Source organism: Cetorhinus maximus, chromosome 8 (assembly GCF_964194155.1).
Source record: "Cetorhinus maximus chromosome 8, sCetMax3.hap1.1, whole genome shotgun sequence".
NCBI classification, from domain to species: domain Eukaryota; kingdom Metazoa; phylum Chordata; class Chondrichthyes; order Lamniformes; family Cetorhinidae; genus Cetorhinus; species Cetorhinus maximus.
The window spans coordinates 58,037,744-58,063,016 of NC_135886.1; the positions used below are offsets into that span (position 1 = coordinate 58,037,744).

The following is a 25,273-nucleotide window of genomic DNA, read 5'->3' on the forward strand; positions in this document are numbered from 1 at the left end:
TCGGTCACTGTTACCCCCTCTCTCTCTTAGTGGTCCCTGTTACCCTCTCAATCTCACATCGGCCACTGTTACTCTTTCTCGCTCACATCAATCACTGTTACCCTCTGACTGTCACATCGGTCACTGTTACCCTCTCACCCTCACAGTGGTCACTGTTACCCTCTCACTCTCACATTGGTCACTGTTACCCTCTCACTCTCACATTGGTCACTGTTACCCTCACTCTCACATTGGTCACTGTTACCCTCTCACTCTCACATTGGTCACTGTTACCCTCACTCTCACATTGGTCACTGTTACCCTCTCACTCTCACATCAGTCACTGTTACCCTCTCACTCTTTAAAATGTCACTGCTACCCTCTCACTCTCACATCAATCACTGTTACCCTCTCACTTTTATTGTAGTCACTGTTACCCTCTCACATCGGTCACTGTTACCCTCTCTCACACATCGGTCACTGTTACCCTCTCTCAATCTCACACTGTTCACTGTTACCCTCTCACTCTCTCATCGGCCACGGTTACCCTCTCACTCTCACATTGGTCACTGTTACCTCTCACTCTCACATTGGTCACTGTTAGACACTCACCCTCACAGCTGTCACTGTTACCCTCTCACTCTCACATCATTCACTGTTACCCTCTCACTCTCACATCGGTCACTGTTACCTTCTCACTTTCACATCGGTCACTGTTACCCTCTCATCCTCACATCGGCCATTGTTACCCTCTTGCTTTCATATTGGTCACTGTTACCCTCTCGCTCTCACATCAGTCACTGTTACCCTCTCACTCTCACATCGCTCACTGTTACCCTCTCACTCTCACATCGGTCACTGTTACCCTCACTCTCCCACATCAATCACTGTTACCCTCTCACTCTCATATCGGTCACTGTTACCTTCTCACTCTCACATCGGTCACTGTTACCCTCTCACTCTCACATTGGTCACTGTTAGACACTCACCCTCACATTGGTCACTGTTACCCTCTCACTCTCACATCGGTCACTGTTACCCTCTCACTCTCACATTGGTCACTGTTACCCTCTCACTCTCTCAGTGGTCACTGTTACCCTCTCAATCTCACACTGTTCACTGTTACCCTCTCACTCTCTCATCGGCCACGGTTATCCTCTCACTCTCACATTGGTCACTGTTACCCTCTCACTCTCACATCGGTCACTGTTACCCTCTCACTCTCACATCGGTCACTGTTACCCTCTCACTCTCTCAGTGGTCACTGTTACCCTCTCACTCTCACATCGGTCACTGTTACCCTCTCACTCTCTCAGTGGTCACTGTTACCCTCTCTCACATCGGTCACTGTTACCCTCTCACTCTCTCAGTGGTCACTGTTACCCTCTCACTCTCCCACATCAATCACTGTTACCCTCTCACTCTCTCAGTGGTGACTGTTACCCTCACTCTCCCACATCAATCACTGTTACCCTCTCACTCTCACATCAGTCACTGTTACCCTCCCACTCTTTAAAATGTCACTGCTACCCTCTCACTCTCACATCAATCACTGTTACCCTCTCACTCCACATCGGTCACTGTTACCCTCTCACTCTTATAGTAGTCACTGTTACCCTCTCACTTCGCTCACTGTTACCCTCTCTCTCACATCGGTCACTGTTACCCTCTCACTCTCACGTCGGTCAATGTAACCCTCTCATTCTCACATTGGTCACTGTTACCATCTCACTGTCTCATCAATCACTGTTACCCCCTCACTCTCACAGTGGCCACTGTTACCCCCTCACTCTCACAGTGGCCACAGTTACCCTCTCACTCTCTCAGTGGCCACTGTCACCCTCTCACTCTCACGTCCATCACTGTCGACCTCCCACTCTCACAACAGTCATTGTTACCCTCTCTCACTCTCACCTGGTCACTGTTGCCCCCTCACTCTCACAGTGTTCCCTGTTGCCCTCTCACTCTCAAATCGGCCACTGTTACCCTCTCATTCTCACATCGGCCACTGTTACCCTCTCATCCTCACATTAGTCATTGTTACCCTCTCACATCAATCATTGTTACCCCCTCTCTCTCTGTCTCCCACACTGTTCAATCTTGTTTACTCAGGCTGCCAAGTTGCCACCTGAACGTCCGAAGTCCCTGCTGGAAATAGCTGCTGACAATCTCTATTCTCATTTGCTCCAGTTGTCTCAGAACTTTTTCATTCGCCCATGTTTTTCTCTAATAGTGTCCTCTGATGACCCACTTGGTGTAGTTCCCTGATCGCAACACCCCCGCCCCCCACCTCAGTGGTTTCCTGTAATTTGCGATTGGGTTTCTAATCATCCTGGGATGAACTCTGATGCAGGTTTGGCATTTGATCCAGTGAGTTGGGTCAGATTTGGCTGTGTATCTCAGGACTGCTCAAGGATCCCGAGATGGAAAATGGATGCTGTGTGTTCAGTAGTTGCCAGGGGTGTTAGACTGGATCCCATAGATTCAATGGATCTATGCTGATAGTCAGAAATTCTATGTATTTCTGAGGAGTCCGTGTATCCCAGAGATTCAGTGAATCCAGAGAGAGAGAGGTAATTGGATCTCAGAGATTCTGTGGATTTTAAGATTTGTTGGATTGCCGTGGGGAGCCACTGTAGTCCAGCAATTCAAGGGATCCACATGCAGGATTAATAAATCACAGAGCAGGTCAGTGCATCCTGTAGATTCAGCTGATCTTAGAAGAGATCACTGGATCCCAGAGCAGGACAATCTTCAGTGACTCTAAAGAGCGTTGAACAGAGGTTTGGTGGATCCCAGAGGGGACCACTGCTCCTTCATTGCAAGGCCTGACCAATTGGTGTAGCCATGTTGGAAGTGGATCAGACTATTAGAGCATTGAATTGGTTCAGTGTGTTACTCTGCACACACGTCCACGTCTGAGGCAGGGCCATGGACCATACGGAAAGTTTCTAACCCTCTCTTTATTTATATACCTAGTGTTGGGTCCCAAACTGCTTAACCTCCTCCAAGCCCTTTAGCTCTCTGCTGCTCTCCACTCCCTCTCTCTCCCTGCTCCTCTTCTCCTCTCTTTATCTCTTTCCCCCTCCCTCTACCCCTCTCCTCTCTTTCCCTGTCACTCTCTTTCTATTTCCCTTTCACCCTTCCCCTTTCCCTTCTCTCTCTCTCCCCCTTCTCACTCCTTTCTCCCCTCTCCTCTCCTGCCCTCCCTCTCTCTCACTTTCTCACACTCACTCTGTTGACTCTGTTTAGGGTTATTTTGGAGATCCCTGGAATGTGTTTGACTTCCTGATTGTCATTGGAAGTATCATCGATGTTATCCTCAGTGAGGTCAATGTAAGTACAATGGTCTGTTTACTAAAATCCTATAGCAATGAGATGGGAATGTAGGAGAAATGGCCTGAGTCCTGCTGAAATCGCACTGCAGTGTAACTTAGTGTGTTGTTGGTTTGTGTGCTTGGCCTTACTGTCATTAGATGTGTAGAAGTGAATGAACAATAAAGGAGTTTTCTGTTAAATATAAATGTGCCTGGAAACAGCCTTGATGGGTGGTCTAGCTGCTCGATTTCAGCTCTGATCGCTAATCAGTTCCCTTCGCCTTTTTCTTCCCTGTTTCATCTTTTCTTTTTCAGTCTCTCTGGACATTCCCATATTGCACACTCTCAGCCTCAGCCCGACTTGGGTGAGGGTCCTGAGCCCAAAACAGTGAGGGTCCTGAGCCCAAAACAGTGAGGGTCCTGAGCTCAAAACAGTGAGGGTCCTGAGCCCGAGTCCTGACCCCAACTCCACAGGATGGGGTCCAAGGGCTATGGACTTGCAGTACCTAGTGAGATGTTGCTGGCTTCCCCAGATAGCAAGCGTGTGCTTGTAGATTGGAGGATTGATTGAGGACTAGGGACTCAGTGATTCTCTGTTGTAAACTGGAGGCGGCAGAATGCCAGCTCCTTGGTTCTGATGTGGAATGTGTGAAAAGTAAACCTTACATGCGCTTTGCTTTGTCTCATTTTGTTTGAGATGGAGGAATAGAGTTTTATCCCAAGGCTCACTACTTTCTCAAATGACCTAATCATTCAATATAGATGAAGTGCCTGACCATTCTGTCTATGTTGGCATGAACTGGTGTGAGCTGCTTTGAGCTGGTTTGAGCTAGTGTGTGCTGGTATGAGCCAATATGGCCTGGTATGAGCAAGTGTTGGCTGGTGAGAGCTTTTATTTGGGCTGGTGTGAACTGGTTTGGGCTGATCTGTGCTCATGTGGGATGGTCTGTACTGGTGTGAGCTGGTTTGGGATGGTTTGGGTTGGTATGGGATGGTGTGGACTGGTGTCGCTGCTATGGGCTTGTTTGCGCTATTCCACCCTGCTTTTGCATGTGTTAGTGAAAGTGCTGATTGATTGAACCTGTAGCCATGGACACAGCTTACTGCCTGGGATGTCTCCCATTGGCCATAACTACTTCTTGGCTCCCCAACCCCTGGGGGTCAACTGCAAGTACTGTCCAAGGTCAACAAGTTGGCAGTGGGTGGCAAAGGGAGGGATGATGGGTTTGGGACAATCCTCACTGGCCACTGGAACACTGTTGGATCACACTATTCAGTAAGAGTTCAATGTGGCCACACACACTGTAAAAGAGGTTCTGCAGTATCCACTGTAGGTGTAGCACAGGGACCCTGGTGTAAAAGTCCAGTGTGCCCAGGATGAGCCCTACCTTATCCAATCCCTGAGCCATCTGTGAGTATTGGACACCCCAGCAATGTGGCCTGTTGCGTGTGTGTGAGCGTGCGTGCGTGGTGCGTGTGTGTGTGTACAGATTGGTGTTATTGAGTGAATGTGTGGGTATATAAGGGCTTGTTCTGTACGTGATTTCTTTCTTTACCCATCTCTCTATTTCTATCTCCATCTCTCTCCCTCTGTGAGTCTCCCCCTTTCCCTTTCTCTATGTATTTCTTTCTTTATGTTTTTCTCTGTCCCTCCCTTTCATTCTCTCTCTTTCCCCTTCTCTCTTTCTCCCTCTCTCTCTCTCAGTTCCCTAGTCTCTCTCTCTTTCTCTCCCTCTCACTCATGCTCTCTGCTCACTTCTTCATTCCTTTGACAGACAGCTCTTGCTTCCAGTGGGGGCCTCTACTGCCTGAGCTCTGGATGCGACTCCAGTGTAAATATCCGGCTGCATGTGGGCTTGGGTGTGTGCAGTGCTGTGGTTCAGATTTCCTTCCTTTTGGAGTGTGGAGTTCACAATAAATCTCTTATCATGTAGTGTGGTATAATCAACTATCAAATCAGATACAAACACTCAAAGAAGCAAACACATTGAGTTAACAGCCTGTCCTGTGGGGGCTGGGCCCAGGCACAGATTGATCCCTCTTGCTGATGTTCAAAGCCTCTTTAAGGAGTTAATGATTCTGCAGAAAGCTGTAACAAGGCCTGGGCCCAGCAGTTTTCAGCCTCTGGCTAGGCCTGAGAGACACCAAGGCGGTCAAACCCCGATTGACTAAGAAGTAGGATCACAGTGCACCAAAGAATGTCAGCATCATGGCTCAAACTACAAAACCTTAGAGCTGGAAGTAAGCACAGAAGTTCTATCCCCCCCCCACCCACCCTCTGCATGTGAACCCAGTCATGTTTCACCCAGAGGGACAGAGAGTTCATTGTGATGTCTCAGTATGCTTGACCACGCTGAGGCCTAGAACAGCCAGTGTGGCTGGATTGTGAGTAACACACTATACTGGGTGAGCTTGTGTTCAGACTGCACAAACCTACTCCACCGCTAAGTCTGCCTCAATTCCCCTGATTGTCCATTGCACTGTGTTAGTCTGGGAGGGGGATCAGAATCCAAAATGTTCTATCTTGAACCTTACATGTGCCCCAAGATCCACTTAACTTCCTCAATTTGCTTCTTTGAGCAGTGCAGCCCCTAACCAACTCATTGTGGATGGAAATAGATGTGATAATGTTGGTTTTCTCAGTGGATTAAACATTTACTGACGTTGAACCCCAGCTCTGGCTGGTGGAGGAATAACGGGTCTGAAGAATATCTTTTTCAGTCACTCATTAACATGGTCTGTGAGCCCACTAACTGGGCCTTGGCTTCACACGGTCTCCCTCGTACCTCTCGCACTAACTCAATCTGCTCCGTCGCATCAAGTCCTTGCCGTTTTTCTGCCCAACTCCACTGTACTTCCAAGTCACCACATGCATGAATTTTGGTTCCCCAGACTTCTGGCTCGATTGCCTGTTTATTCCCATATTGGGTGCTACTAGCCCTGATCGAGAACAAACACTTGTACAGCAGCTTTCATATCACAAAATTAATTTCCTGATGTACTCCATGGAGACATAATCAAGAAAATGGACGCTGGACCACATGTTAGGCAGGTGACCTAAAGCTAGGTCAAAGAGGTAGATTTTAGAGGCAGCTTTGAGGAGAGAGAGATGAAGAAGTTTAGGAAGGGAATTCCAGAGCTTTCGCTCTCAGCAGGTGAAGACACAGCCACCAACGGTGGATAAATAAATAGCAGTTGCTCTGGATGCCGGAATTAGAGGAGCGCAGATATCCCAGAGGGATGTGGAGCTGGATGGAGTTACAGAGATAAGGAGGGGCGAGGTCATGGAGGGATTTGAGAACAAGAGTGAGAATTTTAAAATTCCTTTTTTTTGTATTCGCTTAAGGGGTATGGGTGTCGCTGGCTAAGCCAGCATTTATTTCTCATCCTTAATTGCCCTTGAAAAGATGCTGATGAGCTGCCATCTTGAACCCCTGCAGCCCATGTGGAGTGGGTACACCCACAATGGTGTTATGGAGTAAGTTCCAGGGTTTTGACTCATTGTGGATGGAAATAGATGTGATAATAATGTTGGTTTTCTCAGTGGATTAAACATTTACTGACGTTGAATCCTAGCTCTGGCTTGTGGAGGAATAATGGGTCTGAAGAATATCTTTTTCAGTCACTCATTAACATGGTCTGTGAGCCCATTAACTGGAATGCGAGTGAAGGAATGGCGATATATTTCCAAGTCAGGGTGGTGAGTGACTAGGGAAACTTCCAGGTGGTGGTGTTCCCATGTATCTGCTGCCCTTGTCCTTCTAGATGGTAGTGGTCATGGGTTTGGAAGGTGCTGTCTCAGGAGCCTTGGTGAGTTTTTGCAGTGCATCTTGTAGATGGTATTCACTGCTGCCACTGTGCGTCGATGGTGGAGGGAGTAAATATTTGTGGATGTGGTGACAATCAAGCGGGCTGCTTTGTCTTGGATGGTGTCAAGCTTCTTGAGTGTTGTTGGAGCTGCACTGATCCAGGCAAGTGGGGAGTATTCCATCACCCTTCTGATTTGTACCTTTAGATGGTGGACAGGCTTTGGGAAGTCAGGAGATGAGTTACTCATTGTAGGATTCCTAGCCTCTGACCTGCACTTGTAGCCACAGTATTTATGTGGCTAGTCCAGTTCAGTTCTGGTCAATGGTAACGCCCAGAATGTTGATAGTGGCTGATAGTGTTAGTGATTAATTTGTTGCTTAATGTAGCCTTTGTGTGTCAGTGAGCACGGAGGTGATAAGTGAACAGAACTTAGTGCAAAGACATGGGCAGCAAAGTTTTGGATGACCTCATGTTTACGGATAGTAAAAGGCCAGCCAGGAGTGCATTTGAATAGCCAAGTCTAGAGGTGAAAAGATGAATGAGGGTTTCAGCAGCAGATGAGCTAAGACAGGGACGGAGTTTGGTTGACTTTACAAAGATGGAGGTTTTTGTAATGGACAAGTTAGAAGCTTAGCTCAGGATCAAATAGAAGCAGTGACTGAGAGGGGAATGGAATTTGTGGGGGCAGGAGATGATGACTCCCCAATGTTTAAATTGAGGCAAAGAAGTCATTGTACAGAAACATAGCAACAGGAGGAAAATTTAGTCCTTGCGTCAGTTCCATCGTTCAAGGAGCTCAAGGTTTAACTATGACCAACTTCATATACTCGTCTTAGCACCATATCCCTTAATACTTTTGGTTAACAAAAATCCATCAATTTCAGATTTAAAATTAACAATTGACCTAAGTTCAATTCACCTTTATGAGATGAGAGTTCAAACCCTCTACCACCCTTTGTCTAAAGAAGTGTTTCATAACCTCAGCCTGAAAGGTCTGACTCTCATTTTTAGACTCTGCTCCTAGTTCTAGACTCTTCAACTAGTGGAAATAGTTTCTCTCTATCGACCCTATCAGTTCCCATTAAGTAGAATGAAGATGCTGATCAAATCACCCCTTAACCTTCTCAATTCCAGGGACTGTAACCCTAATCTAGCCTCATAATCTAACCTTTGGAGTCCCGGTATCATTTTGGTACATCTCATTGTACTCCCTCCAGGGCCAGTATATCCTTCCTCAGGTGTGGTGCCCATGCTCGCAGCACCCTGGTTTCATCAGGCCCTTGTATAGCTCAAACATGACTTCTACCCTCTTGTATTCTAGCCCTTAAGATATAAAGGCCGGCATTCTATTAGCCTTTCAGGTTGTTTTCTGTACCTGCTCATGCTATTTTAATGAACTGAATACATGGACCCCCAAGTCTCTTTGGACCTCTACTGTTTCCAGCTTTTCATCATTTAGAAAGTACCTTGTTCTTCCTTTGTAAATGCAAAATAGATGACCTGACATTTGCCTACATTGTAAATCATTTGTCATAGTTTTTCCCATTCACTTAATCTATCAATATACCTTTAGGATTTTATGCTTGCATCTACACTGCTTACAATTTCACCTATCTTTGAATCATTGGTAAATGGATATGTGACTTTCTAACCCATCATCTAAGTCAGTGAATAGTTGAGACCCCATGTCCCAGAATCATTGAGGACACTAGTCACACCCTGTCAATTCGAGTTATCATTATCCCTTCTCTCTGACTCCTGCCTCTCAACCAATTTCCTGACCAAGTCAATCATTTACCTTCAATTCTATCAGCTGTCAATCTCTTATGAGGGACTTCATCAAATACCTTCTGAAGTACATATAAATAACATCTATGGACACTCTCCTTACTATACTTCAGTCACCTCATTAAAACATCCAATCAGATTCATAAGACATGGTCTACCCTTACACATCCATGCTACTTCTTTCTCTGAGCAGCAGCAAGTTTTCAGGGTGTTCAGTCATCCTATCCTTAATTATAGACTCTAGTCTATAATATTTGACAAACTGGTACAGAATTCATTGGTTTCCTACTCTCATTTTTTATTTGGAAACACTGTAATTCCTGATGCCGATCGGTCTGGCACCAGGAATGGTTGCACCTGAGCGTTCCATTTGCACTGTGTACGCTTACAAATGTGCAGTTGCTCCCATTTGGGGGTGGCGGGGGGGTGCCTGTCAGCCGGTGCTATTACTGCTTTGTGCCTGCATGACTGGTGACATCACTTGCTCAGCTACACTGTGAATAACAAGAAGTAAATAAAGTAAAATCAACGCACACCCTGTCTGTTGCCAGTCCCCTCCCACTGCCCAACTTCGGCAAAGTCCTCACATCCCCTTTACTGATCCCTTGGCCTCCCTCCCAAGGCCTCGTCCCCTTGCCTTGCTCCCTCTCCCAAACCCTCGCTCCCCACCTCACCTGAGCCCCCTCACCTGAGCCCTCGCCACCCCTGTCCCAAGCCCTCCCGCAGCCCATCTCTCCTAAGCCCATGCCCCCTCTCCTGGGCCCCCCTCACTTCCAAGCCCTCACTGCCCTCTCCCAAGCCCTCCCTACTCCCAGGCCCTCGCTCCCCTCACCCATATCCTTCACCCCTCCCCCAAGCCCTCGATCCCCTCTCCCTGGCCCTCGCACCCCCCTCCCTGGCCCTCGCTCCTCCATCTCTGACCCTCACTTCACCCTCCCTGGCCCTCGCTCCGCCCTCCCGGGCCCTCGCTCTGCCCTCCCGGGCCCTCGCTCCCCTCTCCCAGGCCCTCCTCCACCTCCCTCATCCTGTCTCCCGAGCCCTCCCTCCACAGTGCTCTGTTCTCTGAACTGTGGTCTATCAGGATCCACCTAACTCCCCCAGTTGTTGCAGTTTCTGCTACTCTGTGAGCAACTCGTACATGCCATAATATTCATCATTCCCCTCATGCCCATATTGGTTCTCTATTCCTGGTTCATAGTAGTAGAATTAACTGAATTAGTCTTCTTTGTAGTGGTGATGTCCAGTTATTTTAGGGTGCTAAAGATTTTTAAAATTCCTAAATGTTCCTAAATTCTGAGGCTGGAATTTTCTGTACCCTTTGGCGATGGGCATCAAGGTGGGTGTGAACAGACAATATGGCAGAAAACCCAAAAATCAGTTTCATGACATTGTGAAACCAGTTTACGATCGTCCGCTCTGCCCGTCGATGGTGGGCTGTGTTTCCCGCTGCCAGACATCAGGAATGCCATTTTAATACATCTGCATATGATTATAAGCCCTGCTCACTGAAATCAACCCCCCACGCTGCATTATCCGGATTGACGTGTTTCACAACAGCATAAACAAGGCCTGTACCTGGCAGGCTGCACTTTGAGGGGAACTCGGAGGTGAGTGCACAGTAACATTGTGCAGTAGTCGCAGGATCACCTGTTGGACTTCAAGGCTGAGGCGCCACGCATTCAGGCGAGGACGCAGGCAAGTCGCTCTTTCCCGGTTGGCTGACAGTGCAATACTGGAGCAAGGACTGCACTGTGGTTGATGGTAGTGCACAAGCACGTGGGGAAGTGGCCACGCATTAGGGAAACCTCGTGTAAAGTGACTATTCCTCTGCAGTTGAGACAATTGAGGCGTAGCCATATTGACATGCTTGGAGTTGGGCCTCTAGCTTATCTGCCCACTCAAGCAACACAGAGGCATGAACGTGCCACCAAGTGCTTCAGAACTTTTCACCTCTCGGGCACAGACTGCAAACTAATGAGCATTTTAATGGACTGCAGAACAGCTGGATGACTGTGAACATTGTACAATCTCTTTGTGAAAGCTGGAGCAGTCACTGGTGGAGGTGCTCACAGCCCCTTGCAATGTCATCATCCTGGTTTGGACCAGTCTCTCCCATGGTTCAAGCTAACAAGGCAGCACTGCAGCGCGGGTTCGGAAAATGCCTGTGCCTGAGCTGAGAGCATGGCATGCAGTCCAGTGGGCAAAGCTACCGCCAATCGGTCGGGTGGAGTGGGGCGGAGGTGGGTGGGGTTTTGGGCAGCCATGCTGTGCACTGAACTCTGGCTATCCATGTGGTGGCCAACACTCTCCGGGATGCATTAAGGGGCCTTCACACTTAACCAAGAGAGGTTCTCAGTTCGCCCAAGCTAACCCATGCTTCTCTCGCCATCCTGCAAGAGGACTATATCAGGAGTATGGAGCCTGGTGACCCAGCTGTGTGCCTTATGGCTTACAGAGAGCAGAGACGAAGGAGAAGAGAGCGACGGAGGTGCCTAGCTGCGCAGAGGGAGGAGCTGCACCTTCAGGAAGAAGGGGTGGCTGGGGCTCCCGCACATGCCACTGAAGAACCACAGTGAGCCATCGCTGGTCGACGCCTAGCTAGACCCAGGGTCTATAGACGGTGTTTGTCATTCCTGCAGATGACTGACGAACAGTGTCACCGAAGATTGCACATGTCCATGGAATTGGTCGGTCATATCTGCCACCTGCTGCAGGATTTGGCGCCACAGGGACATGGAGGACATCCACTGCCAGTAGCCGTGAAAGTGACTGCGGCGCTAAATTTCTACACCAGTGACTCCTTTCAGGACTCCACAGGTGACCTCTGTGGGTATCATAAGCCTCCACGCACAAATGCATCCATGAGGTCACGGATGCCATCTTCACGAGGGGACACAACTTTGTGCATTTCGCCCAGGATCAGGAAAGCCAGGAAGCAAGAGCACTGGGATTTGCCCAGATCTCAGGTTTCCCAGAGGTGCAGGGAGCCATCGACTGCACTCGTGGCGCTCAGATCTCCGTGGCAACAAATGGTCGACTACGTCAACTGCAAGGGCTTCCACTTGCTGAATGTGCAGTTGGTGTGTGACCACCACAAACACATCCAAAGGTCTGCATACGGTTCCCAGGGAGTGTCCATGACTCCTGCATTCACAGTCAGTCTCAGATCTCTGACATCTCCCAGGGTCCACGGAGGCTGCAGGGAAGGCTCCTTGGGGACAAGAGCTACCCACAGAGGCTGCGGCTGATGACACCCGCGCAGCAGCCTCAGACTGCAGCAGAGAGAAGGTACAACGAGGCTCATGCTGCAACTCACACCTTGGTGGAGTAAACCATTGGGATGCTGAAAATGATGTCCTGGTGCCTGGACCGGTCAGGTGGAGCCCTGCAATACAGTCCATAGAGGGTGTCGTGCATGGTTGTCTCCAGCTGTGCCCTTAACACCCTGGCATTGCAATGGGGAGAGGAGTTGGCTGAGGAGGAGATGGAGGAGTTGCATGACTCCTCTGATGACGAGGGCTTCAGGAATGATGGTGGCACTGGCAAGACTAGCAGGCATCAGTATGCTGGGAATGTTGCACAAAGCATAGGGAGAGACACCAGCCCTTACCTTGTGCAAGGACCAAGGTTTCACATCTGAGTGACACGAACACTGCTCATCAGAACAAGGAACCACAGGCAGGGAGACATGGGAGTTTATTGACAGTAGTGAACATTATGTACAAGTGATTAACACCCATGCCCAGACTGTGCAACTACATCTTCTTAACCTTCCTAACCCTGCTGCTACATCTTGGTGCTCACAGCATCCACAGCAGGGGTGGAGGCAGCCTGATGACTATTTGCCCTGTCTGTGATGACTTTGGCAGGCGCCCTCTGGAGGGGCGAGACTTGGAGCGCCCCGGCCAGCTTTCAGTGTCCTGCTATGTGGCAGTGGCACCCTCCTCGAGCTGTGGAGCTGGAGCTGCTGGGGTCACAGAAAGAGGGGATTTGATTGGGCCGGACACTCTGGGAGCCACCTGCTGATCCTCCCACTATGGGTGCCTGAGGGCCCCAGGCTGACTCCTTGAAGAAGAGGAGAAGCTGGAGTAAGACCGAGCTGCTCAGTACCCCACTCATGGTGACATTGTTGGAGACCAGCTATGGCATTAGCGATGGAGTTCAGCCCACGCAGCAGTGCAGGAGTGATGTCTTGGACCAATATCTCCATGGCGGCCGCCATCCGGCCAGTGTTGACCTCAGTGCATTGGCATACTGGCGCTGTCACCTCAGACTGAAGATGGACAGACTTCTCCATCGTGCCTTGCAATCTGAGGAGTGCAACGGACATCCCTTCCTGATGTTCCCGAGCTTGCCTTTGCAGCTCCAGCAACTGTGACATGACTGAGTCAAGAGGCTAGTCATCTGACTCGGACTCAGCAACATTCTAGCCCCAGCAGCCCTCCGAGTGACAGGGACCTGGTAAGTCCCTGCCGCCGCCTATTGTGGATCAGACAGTGCGATGTGCTTGTCAGATTGTGATCCTGAGACTACTCTAAAGATAGGTCCCAATGAGGTGTATGTCTCTACTCTGGTCGAGAATGAGGGAGAATGCTGTGATGGGTCTTCAAAGAGGGTGTCATCAGATTCTTCATCTGAGGTTTCTTTGGGGCTTGAGTCGAGGACCTGTGTTGTGGACCCCCACGACTGCTTCCCAGATGTACCTGCAAAAGAAAGGAGACATAATTACTGCATGGCAGGGCACTGCTTAACAGGGGAAGTCACTCACAGCATGGTTGTCTGATGGATGCTGCACTGCTGGATCCTCACTTGGTAGAGCACCGCTGACCTCACCATCAGCACAGGAATGGTCCAGGTCATCGCCGGCCAGCTGGATCGCTCTGTTTTCAAATTCTGTGTAGACTTTGATTTCAGGCATTCTTCCATCAGTCTGTGACCTCTCCCTTTTGTTGTGTGCCAGCTTGTCCTACATGAATAGAGATGGAGAGAGTATAAGCAGGATCCCTGCCAGGCCAGATGAAAAGGATGCCTGGCATGTGTGGGTGGTGAGTGGTGCCATGGACAGGATGAGGACACGATCTGCGGGGCAGATGAATGTGTGTGTGTGTGAGAGTGAATGGTAATGTCCCTTGAACTGGCAGGGAATGAGAATCCTGTTCATGTGTGACGGGTTTATGAGGCTAAAGGCTTGAGGTGACGGCGGAGTGGGTGAATCAGAGGCCACCCAGCCAGCGACCTGGCATGGTTCCTGGGAATGCATAATGAATGAGGCGGGAATGGGACGATATGGCGCAAATACCCACCATTGCAGCTGGTGGGTAAGACATCCTTTTTCCCACCCGCTACTGCACTTAGTGCAAATATGGGACGATTCCGTCCTGAGTCTTTCACATCACAAAATAACACTATCCCACTACATATAGTGTACTATATGGTGTAAGGTATGGTATAAGGTATAAGGTATAGATATGGTATAACTATATAGTGTAAGGACATGTGAACATGTTTGCAGTTGTAAAATAATGTACAGCAAAGTGTAAACCTTATAAGCAGCCTTTTGGATTGTTTCTACCAGGATTAACATGACTCTAATCTAGAGAGAATTCTGTGAATCTTCTTCAGCTTGTTCTATAGATCTTCTGTATTTTAATAATCTTTTGCTGGCTTTGATGTTACAGGCATTAATGACATGTGCAGGAAGTGATCATGCTGTTGTTGCACATAACCATGTTCAGCCGTTTTAAACAACAGAGTGACATGCACAATTTTCCAATTTAAAGGAAAGTTTCCCTGATCAAGAGAACTTTTAAAAAATGTAGTTACGGAATCTGCAATGTTCTCACCTACTTCCTTTAAATCCCTGGGATGGAAACCACCTGGTGCTGGAAGTTTGTCACTTTTCAGTCCTGTTATTTTCTTCATTGCTCTTTTTTTATGTTGATTTTGGTGAGTCCCTGTTTCTCATTCAGTATTAGTTTCCTTGGGATGTCTGGCAGCTGACCTTTTCCTCAACAATATTGACACAAAGAAATTATTCAGCATGTTCACCATTTCCTTCTTTTCATTGACATTATCACCATTATCAGTAATCAAGGGGCCCACTTTTGTTTCTGACCCCCCCTCCATTAAAGTAAAAGCTTTTGTGCTGATTTTGATGCCCCTTACAAGTTTCTTATGACATTTCCTTTTCTTATGAGCATATGAACAAGGAGCAGGAGTAGGCCATTCAGCTCCTCAAGCCTGCTCCACCATTCAATAAGATCATGGCTGATCTGATAGTAACCTGAAATCTGCATCCTGCCTACCACCCTCTTGCTTACCAAGAATCTATCTACCTCTGCCTTAAAAATAGTCAAAGACTCTGCTTCCACCACCTTTTCAGGAAGAAAGTTCCAAAGACTCACGACCCTCTGAGGGAAAAAGTTCCACCTCACCTCTGTTTTAAATGGGCGATCCCTTATTTTTAAACAGTGACCCCCTAGTTCTAGATTCTCCCACAAGAGGAAACATCCTCTCCATATCCACCCTGTCAAGACCTCTCAGGATCTTATATGTTTCAATCAAGCCGCCTCTTACTCTTCTAAACTCCAGGGGACACAAACCTAACCTGTTTAACCTGGGGAACAAAGAAGGGCAAGTGGGTGAAGTGACAGTTGGCGACCATATCGGGGACAGTGATCACAATTCAGTTAGATTTAGCACTACCATGGAAAAGGACAGAGATAAGGCAGGAGTAAAAGTCTTGAACTGGGGGAAGGCAAATTTTGCAGAAATGAGAAGGGACTTGGCTGAGGTGGACTGGACAGCATTGCTGGAGGATAAAACAGTGGAAACCAGTGGGAAGCACTAAAAAGCGAGATCCTAATTGTACAAAGTAGACATGTCCCCTACAAAAATAAGAGTGGTACTGCCAAATCTAGACCCCCCTGGTTGCCTAGAGGAATACAGGGGAAGATCAAACAGAAAAAGAAAGCGTACGATAGGCACAAAGAACTAAGCACTTCAGACAGCCTAGACGAATATAGGAAGTGCAGGGACGAAGTGAAAAAGGAAATAAGGAAATCATAGAGAGGGCATGAAAAAAGATTAGCAAGTAAAGTTAAAGATAATCCAAAGATGTTTTACCAATACATTAATGCTAAAAGGCTAGTTAAGGAAAAAGTGGGACCTATCAGAAATGAAAACTTGTGTGTAGATGCAGAGGCTGTGGGAAGGGTTTTGAATGAGTATTTTGTCTCCGTACTTACGAAGGAAAGGGAGGATGTAGATACAGTAGTCCAGGAGAAACACTGCGAGATATTGGATGGGATAGTCATAAAGAGAGAGGAAGTACTTGAAGGGTTGAAATCCTTGAAAGTTGATAAGTCACCAGGGCCAGATGGATTGTTTCCGAGGCTGCTGAAGGAAGTCAGGGAGGAGATAGCAGATGCTCTGAGGATGATTTTCCAATCTTCACGAGATACAGGGGAGGTACTGGAGGACTGGAGAAATGCAAATGTAGTTCCGTTGTTTAAAAAGGGATCACAGGAAATGCCAAACAATTATAGGCCAGTTAGTCTTACATCGGTAGTGAGCAAATTAGTAGAATCAATCCTGAGAGATAGGATTAACTGTCAAGTGGAAAGGCATGGACTAGTCAGGGATGGTCAGCATGGATTTGTTGAAGGAAGGTCTTGTCTCATAAATTTGATTGAATTCTTTGAGGAAGTGACAAGAAGGGTTGATGAAGGTAGTGCAGTGGATGTTGTGTACATGGATTTTAGCAAGGCATTTGACAAGGTTCCACATGGCAGATTGGTCAGGAAAGTAAAAGCCCATGGGATTCAGGGTAATGCAGCAAACTGGATAAAAGGTTGGCTTTGTAACAGGAAACAAAGGGTAATGGTCGATGGATGCCCTTGTGAATGGAAATTTGTCTCAAGTGGTGTTCCACAGGGCTCGGTATTGGGACCCTTGCCGTTCGTGTTATATATTAATGATTTGGACGTGAATGTGGGGGGCACGATTGGGAAATTTGCAGATGACACAAAGATTGGCCGAGTAGTGGATAGTGTAGAGGATAGCCGTAATCTCCAAAACGATATAGATGGGTTGGTGAAGTGGGCGGTAAAGTGGCAGATGGATTTTAACATCGAGAAGTGTGAGGTCATACATTTAGGGAGGTCAAACAGTTACAGGGATTACAAAATAAATGGGAATATACTACGAGGGGTAGATGAAGTGAGAGATCTTGGCGTACAAGTACACAGGTCCCTGAAGGCAGCAGTTCAAGTAGACAAGATTGTAAAGAAGGCATATGGAATGCTCTCCTTCATTGGCAGAGGTATAGAATATAAAAGTAAGGATATAATGTTGGAATTGTATAAAATACTGGTGAGGCCACAACTGGAGCATTGTGTGCAGTTCTGGTCACCACATTACAGGAAGGACGTAATAGCTCTGGAGAAATTGCAGAGGAGGTTTACAAGAATGTTGCCAGGGTTGGAAAAGTGTAACTACGAGGAGAGATTGGATAGGTTGGGGTTATTTTCCTTAGAACAAAGAAGGCTGAGAGGTGACTTGATTGAGGTGTACAAAATTCTGAGGGGAATAGATAGAGTGGACAGGATAAAATTGTTTCCCTTGGTGGAGAATTCTAGAACCAGGGGACATAGATTCAGGGTAAGTGGCAGAAGGTGGTAGGGGGGACATGAGGAAGAACTTTTTTATGCAGAGGGTAGTGGGTCTCTGGAATTCGCTGCCCAAGTTGGTGGTAGAGGCAGAAACTCTAAACTCTTTTAAAAAGTACCTGGATCTGCACCTTAAGTGCTGTAAGCTGCAGGGCTATGGGCCTGGTGCAGGAAGTTGGGATTAGAAAGGGCACCTGGGTGTCCTCAGGCTGGCATGGACAAGATGGGCCGAATGGTCTCCTTCTGTGCTGTAACTTTTCTATGGTTCTAACCTTTCCTCATAAGACAACGCACCCATTCCAGGTATTAGCCTGGTAAACCTTCTCTGAACTGCTTCTCATGCATTTACATCCTTCCATAAACCTGGTGGACAGTACTGTACACAGTACTCCAGATGTGGTCTCACTCGTGCTCTTTATAACTGAAGCATAACTTCCCTACTTTTGTATTCAATTCCCCTCGCAATATATTATAACATTCTATTAGCTTTCCTAATTACTTGCTGTACCTGCATACTTGTCTTTTGTGATTCATGCACTAGGACAGCCCCCCCACCCCTTTTTTGATTCATGCTCTTGCTATTTGTTCTGTCATCCTTTGTTGTTTTTTTGTATTTTGCCCATTCTCCAGGATTGATGCTTCTTTTTGCATTTTGATATGCTTTTCCTTTGTTTTATGTTGCCTCTCACCTAATTCACGGCTATCTTTTTTTTGAAAGTTTTTTGCCCCTTAAGGGTATCAGCTGGTTCAGTATCATCTTAAATTCTTTTTGAACACCTTCCAATGATCTTCAGTCATTTTACCCATTAACAGATTTGCCCAGTTTACTGTGGACAATCTCTGTCACAGTGCATTATGAAGTTAGTCTTATCTAATTCTAAAATTTTAGCAATTTTTTGTGTTTCTCCCTTACAAACACAACATTGAACTTGACCATGTTATGCAAGTGATTGTGTGGTTTAGGAATAGAAACAGCTGACTGTAGTCCCATTGAACTGAACAGTGGACAGGAGGCCTTGGAGGGAATGGTGTGATCAAAAACTACAGACAGGTAGAGTAGGACTAGGAGCAATAGTTTATCATGGTCACAATCAGATAAGATCTAATTTGTGACTTAGAGAATCATAGAATGGTTTCAGCACAGAAGGAATTCAGGTTTGGTATCATTGGAAAATGTTGACTTTTCCTTCTGTATTCCAATATCCAAGTCAGTTAAATATATTGAAAAAGCAGTGGTCCTAGTACTGACCTTTGGGGAATACCCACTGTCTACCATCCTTCTGTCTGAAGGATAACTATTTTACCTTGACTTGCTGTTTTCAGCCCTTAAGCCAGTTGATTATCCAAGCTGAAACTTACCCTCCTATACCATGAGCCTCAATTTTGTTAAGCAGCTTTTTAATGTGGTATTTTGTCAAACACTTCCTTAAAATCCATATAGACAACATCCAGCATTCAACATTCCCTTCATCAACCTTCTGTATTACTGCAATTTGGTTAGTCAAAGACAGTTCACCTTTTACAGATCCATGCTGGCTCTTCTTAACTTAAACCTCTCCAAGTGACTGTTGATTTTTCCCCTGATTATTGTTTCTGAAACCTTTTCCACCACTGATGTGAAAGAGACCACCCTGTTGTTACTAGCAATGTCCTTACACCATTTCTTGAATAAGGGTGTTACATTTGCCACAGACCAATTCTGTATCTCGGGCAGTTTGAAGGATTATGACAAGCCCTTTCATTATCACCAGCCCCAATTCCCTTAGCCACCTGGGATGCCAGCCATCTGGACCAGGCAATGTATTCACTGTAACCATAGCCAGCCTTTCCTGCCAATCAATTTTCACCCCATCCATTACCGCCATTCCCGCTTCTACCGATACTTTATCAGCATCCTCTCCCTTAGCAAATACTGATACAATGAACTCATTTAAGTATTCTAGCCTTGCCCTGCACCTCTAAGCATGTATCACCATCATTGTCCCTACAAAAGCCCATGCTGCCTCTTATTACCTGCTGTTGAAGATTTTTGAGATCCCTTTTACGTTGACTGCCATTCTATTCTCTTTGCAAGTCTGACACACTTTTTTTGGTTCATCATATTCTCTATCTCATCATCCAAAGATTCCTGGCTTTGGTTCCCTTACTTTTGCCCTCATTGGAATGTTCCTACCCTCTATCTGAAACATCATCTCCTTAAAGATCACCCACTGTTCCTTCACAGTTTTTCCTGTCAGTCTTTGGTTCCATTTTACCCTGGCTAGATCCACTCTCACCCCATTGAAGTTAACCCTCTTCCAATTTAGATGTTCTCCATCAGAATGTTCCTTGCTCTTCTCCATTACTATTCTGAACGTTATGATACAATGGTCACTCTTACCCAAGTAATTCCCTCCTTCCCTTTTAGTCTCATATTATCCCAATTGATAATTGGGTAACTAAAGCCCCCCAGTTTCACTGCTCTATAGTTCTTGCACATCTCTGCGATTTCCCTGCAGATTTGTTCCTCTATTCCTCACTCACTATTTGGAGACCTATAGAATATCCCAAGTAGTGTGATCGTCCCTTTTTTCCCTTCTCAACACGAACCAACTTGGTTCTGTCTTTGACCCTTCAGGGACATCCTCTCTTTCCAGTGCTACCATGTCTTCCCTAATCAAGACTGCTACCCCAACTCCCCTTTTCTCTTCTCTATCTTTTCTGAGTATTAAGCACCTAGTTCTCACCCATTTTTAAGCCACGTTTCTGTTACTGCCACTACATCATATTCCCAGATGGTTATTTATGCTTGTGGCTCACCAACTTTATTCACCATACTTTGTGTGTTTACATGCATGCATTGTAAACCTATCTTTATATTCCTTGTAGTCTTCTTAATCCGTTCCTATCTAATATGCTCCTATCTATCCAGAATCTTTCCTGCTTTAGGATGCTCTTTAAAACCTACCTCTTTGACCAAGTATTTGGCCATCTGTCCTACATCATTTTAGGTGGCTCTTTATCAAATTTTGCCTAATAATGCTTATGTGAAGTACCTCATTTTAATATGTTAAAGGCATTATCTTAATACAAGTTATTGTTGTTGGAAATCACTTCCTGAGATCACTGAAAGGTTTGCTATAAATGCAAGTCTTTTACCTGATCTCCCCAATCTACCATCTCCTTCTCTCAGTCTCCCATACACCTCTCCCATTTTCCCTTCCTCAGTCTCACTGATCGCCCACCCTAAGCCTCCTTACGCCTTATCCTGGTTTCCACATCCCATCCTGCTTTCCTCCCAGTCTCCTTGCCTCTATCTCTCTGTATTCCGTTCCCAGTTTCTCTGTACCTCATCCCAGGGTCCTCACCTCCAAACCCCAGCCTCCAGTTTCCCAGCTGTCCACCTGCTCTCCCACCCCAAGCTGTCCATGGTTTGTTTGTAATCCGTTTTCTCCCGATGATTTCCCAGGAGTCAGAGGACAGCTCCCGTATTTCCATCTCCTTCTTCCGTTTGTTCCGTGTGATGCGCCTGGTCAAGTTGCTGAGCAGAGGGGAGGGGGTTCGAACACTGCTGTGGACGTTCATCAAGTCCTTTCAGGTAAGAGAGCCCAGCAACGTGAACCAATCACAACCCAACAAATCAGCAGTTAGCCAATGACAAACCATAGCAAGGAATGGAAGGCCAACCAATGAAAGGCCTCAAAATACCTTGACCCTGAAAATCTGCAGCCCTGCCAGATCCGAGATCATCTCTTCCTGTTTCCACTGGAGTATCTGTGACCAAGATGGGAAAAATGTTCTCATTGGGACTGGGTCTGGGATTTTCCAGCCCTGCTGTGGCAAGACCGATCATGGGGGATGCAGCAGGACAACCAGAAGCCCAAAGTCCTGGCAGGAGGCGGGCTGGAAAATCCCACTCTGAGTGTGATCTGAAAGAATAGAGATACAGGTGAGAAGGTAGGGGCTGATCTGTCAGGTAGACTGGAGCTGGATGAGCGCAGATAGATTAACACCAATCCTCTCACCCTCTATCAGATAAGCTCACAGAATCACAGAATTTTAATGGCACAGGAGGTCATTTGGCCCATCATGCCTGCACTGGCTCTCCAAATGAGCATTATGACCTAGAGCTACTACCCTGCCTTTTCCCCGTACCCCTGCACATTGTTCCTATTCAAATAATCACCAAATGCCCTCTTGAATGCTTCAATTGAACCTGCCTCTACCACACTTCTAGGCAGTGCATTATTCAACCACTCGCTGTGTGAAAAAGTTTTTTCCCATGTCACATTTGCTCAGATCAGAGTTCTTACCAATTTTGCTTTTGTTCTCTGACAGGCTTTACCCTATGTGGCACTTCTTATTGTGATGTTGTTCTTCATCTATGCTGTCATTGGGATGCAGGTAAGAGCAGGTATCCATTAACTTATTAACCCTTTTATGGAAAACTGCAAGCTTTGTACTGTACTAACTTGAGGAATGTCCATAAATCTTAATGCTCAGTGATCTCTAAACCTAAATCTTTCCCACCAATGCTGCTGCAACACCCCCCTCATTCCTGCTGTCTCTTACTGTTTACCAGGTCTTTGGGAAGATTGCCAATGTGGATGGGGCACAAATCAATCGGAACAACAATTTCCAGACTTTCCCACAAGCTGTGCTCCTGCTGTTTAGGTGAGTGAGTGCCCGCCTGCTCACCTCATGCCTGCCCGTTCACCCTGGGACTGCCCGCTCACCTCGGGCCTGCCCGCTCACCCCGGGCCTGCCCGCTCACCCCACGCCTGCCCGTTCACCTCGGGCCTGCCCGCTCACCCCCAGCCTGCCCGTTCACCCTGGGCCTGCCCGTTCACCCTGGGCCTACCCGCTCACCCCTGGCCTGCCCGTTCCCCCTGGGCCTGCCCGTTCCCCCTGGGCCTGCCCGTTCACCCCGGGCCTACCCGCTCACCCCGGGCCTGCCCGTTCACCCTGGGCCTGCCCGTTCACCCCAGGCTTGCCCGCTCACCCTACGCCTGCCCGTTCACCCCGGGCCTGCCCGCTCACCCCAGGCCTGCCCGCTCACCCCACGCCTGCCCGTTCAGCCTGCCTGCTCACCCCGGGCCTGCCCGCTCACCTCATGCCTGCCCGCTCACCTCACGCCTGCCCGCTCACCCCGGGCCTGCCTGCTCACCCCACGCCTGCCCGTTCAGCCTGCCCGTTCACCCCGGGCCTGCCTGCTCACCCCGGGCCTTCCCGTTCACCCCGGGCCTTCCCGCTCACCCCAGGCCTTCCCGCTCACCCCGGGCCTGCCCGCTCACCCCGGGCCTGCCCGCTCACCTCGGGACTGCCCGCTCACCCCGGGCCTCCGCGCTCACCCCAGGCCTGCCCATTCACCCCACACCTGCCCGCTCACCCCACGCCTGCCCGCTCACCCCGGGCCTGCCCGCTCACCCCGGGCCTGCCCGCTCACCCCAGGCCTGCATGCTCACCCCGAGACTGCCCGCTCACCTCGGGACTGGCCGCTCACCCCGGGCCTGCCTGCTCACCCCATGCCTGCCCGTTCACCCCGGGCCTGCCCGTTCATCCCGGGCCTGCCTGCTCACCCCGGGCCTGCCCGCTCACACCAGACCTGCCCGCTCACCCAACACCTGCCCGCTCACCCCACGCCTGCCCGCTCACCCCACGCCTGCCCGCTCACCCCAGGCCTGTCCGCTCACCCCAGGCCTGTCCAATTGGCTCCTGACTGCCCACTCGGCCCCCGAGTCTGTACGCTCAGCCTCCCCGCCTGCCCACTCGGTCCCCCAAGTACCCACTCACAAAGTACCTGCCCCCTCAGCGCCCTTGCCCATTCAGCACCCACCCCGCCTACTCACTCATCCCCTGTCTATCCACTCGGCCATACCCCATGGCTGCCCGATCGGACTCACCTGCACACTCAGACCCGCCCCACCACACCCACCTTCCTGCTCATCCTTACTGCCCATTTGCCCCAACCACCTGACTGCAAGCATCCCCAATTACTCCCTTGCTTGCGACAGCCCTCACGCCCCCTGACTGCCCTCTCGTCCTTGACTGCCCTCTCGCTCCCAGACTGCCCTCTTGTCCCCAAACTCCCCATCGTCCCCTGACTGCCCTCTCGCCCCCTGACTGCCCTCTCGTCCTCAAACTCCCCATTCATCCCCTGACTGCCCCCTTGCCCCCTGACTGCCCTTTCGCGCTCTGACTGCCTTCTTGTCCCCAAACTCCCCATCATCCCCTGACTGCCCTCTCACCCCCTGACTGCCCTCTCGCGCCCTGACTGCCCCTCTCGCCCCCTGACTGCCCTCTTGTCCCCAAACTCCCCATCATCCCCTGACTGCCCTCTCGCCCCCTGACTGCCCTCTCGCCCCCTGACTGCCCCTCTCGCCCCCTGACTGCCCTCTTGTCCTCAAACTCCCCATTCATCCCCTGACTGCCCTCTCGCCTTCCTGACTGCCCCTTCACTCCCTGTCAGCCCTCTTGCCCCCCTGACTGCCCTCTTGCCCCCCCTGACTGCCCTCTCACTCCCTGACTGCGCTCTCGCCCCTTGACTGCCCTCTCGCCCCCCCTGACTGCCCTATCGTCCCCTGACAGCCCTCTCTCCCCCTGTCTGCCCCCTTACCTCCTGACTGCCCTCTTGCCCCCAAATTCGGAACTCATCCCCTGACTGCCCTCTCACCCCCTGACTGCCCTCTCGCCCCGTCTGCACTTTTTCCTCTGACTGCCTCCTTGCCCCCAAACTCGCCAATCATACCTTGTCTGCCCTTTCGCCCCCTGTCTGCCCTCTCGCCGCCTGACCGCCTCGCTCACTGACTGCCTTCTTGGCCCTAAACTCCCCACTCATCCCCTGTCTGCCCTCTTGCCCCCTGTCTGCCGCCTGACTGCCTCGCTCACTGATTGCCGTCTCGCCCCCATCTGCCCTCTCCCCTGTCTGCCCTCTTGCCTCCTGACTGCCCTCTTGCCCCCAAACTCACCACTCATCCCCTGACTGCCCACTCGCTCCATGACTGCCCACTCGCTCCCTGACTGCCCTCTCGCTCCCTGGCTGCCCTCTCGCTCCCTGGCTGCCCTCTCGCTCCCTGACTGCCCATTCACTCCCTGACTGCCCTCTCGCCCGCTGACTGCCCTCTCGCCCTCAAACTTAGCTCTCACTCCCTGATTGCCGTCTCGCCCCCATCTGCCCTCTCCCCCATCTGCCCTCTTGTTTTCTGACCGTCCTCTTGCCCACAAACTGGCCACTCATCCCCTGACCGCCCTCTTTCCCCCTGTCTGCCCTCTTTCCCCCTGACTGCCCTCTTTCCCCCAAACTCGCCACTTGCTCCCTGTCTGCACTCTCGCGCCCTGACTACCCTCTCGCCCCCTGTCTGCCCTCTCGCTCCCTGACTGTCCTCTCGCTCCCTGACTGCCCTCTCTCCCGCTGTCTGCCCTCTCGCCCGCTGTCTCTCCTCTCACCCTTAATGCGCTCTCGCCCCTGACTGCCCTCTCGCCCCCTGACTGCGCTCTCGCCCCTAGCTGCCCTCTTGCCCCCTGACTTCCCTCTCGCCCCTAAACTCCCCACTCATCCCCTGACTGCCCTCTCGCCTCCTGTCAGCCCTCGTGCCACCTGACTGCCCTCTCGCCCGCTGATTGCCTCTCACCCTTGACTACCCTCTTGCCCCCAAACTCCCCACTCATTCCCTGGCTCCCCACTCATCCCCCGACTGCCCTCTTGCCCCCTGTCAGCCCTCTCACCTCCTG

General features: G+C 49.4%; 1 protein-coding gene across 1 annotated transcript in view; it reads left to right on the forward strand.

Annotated features, from left to right (window-relative positions):
• The window catches only part of LOC144683184 (voltage-dependent L-type calcium channel subunit alpha-1S-like), a 258,879-nt gene that overhangs the window by 175,246 nt on the left and 58,360 nt on the right, over positions 1–25,273 (forward strand). Inside the window, exons 24-28 of the mRNA XM_078546145.1 lie at positions 3,232–3,315; positions 5,072–5,128; positions 21,012–21,140; positions 21,881–21,946; positions 22,125–22,216. Coding sequence (XP_078402271.1) covers positions 3,232–3,315; positions 5,072–5,128; positions 21,012–21,140; positions 21,881–21,946; positions 22,125–22,216 — 428 coding nt within the window. The remainder of the gene's footprint in view (positions 1–3,231; positions 3,316–5,071; positions 5,129–21,011; positions 21,141–21,880; positions 21,947–22,124; positions 22,217–25,273) is intronic.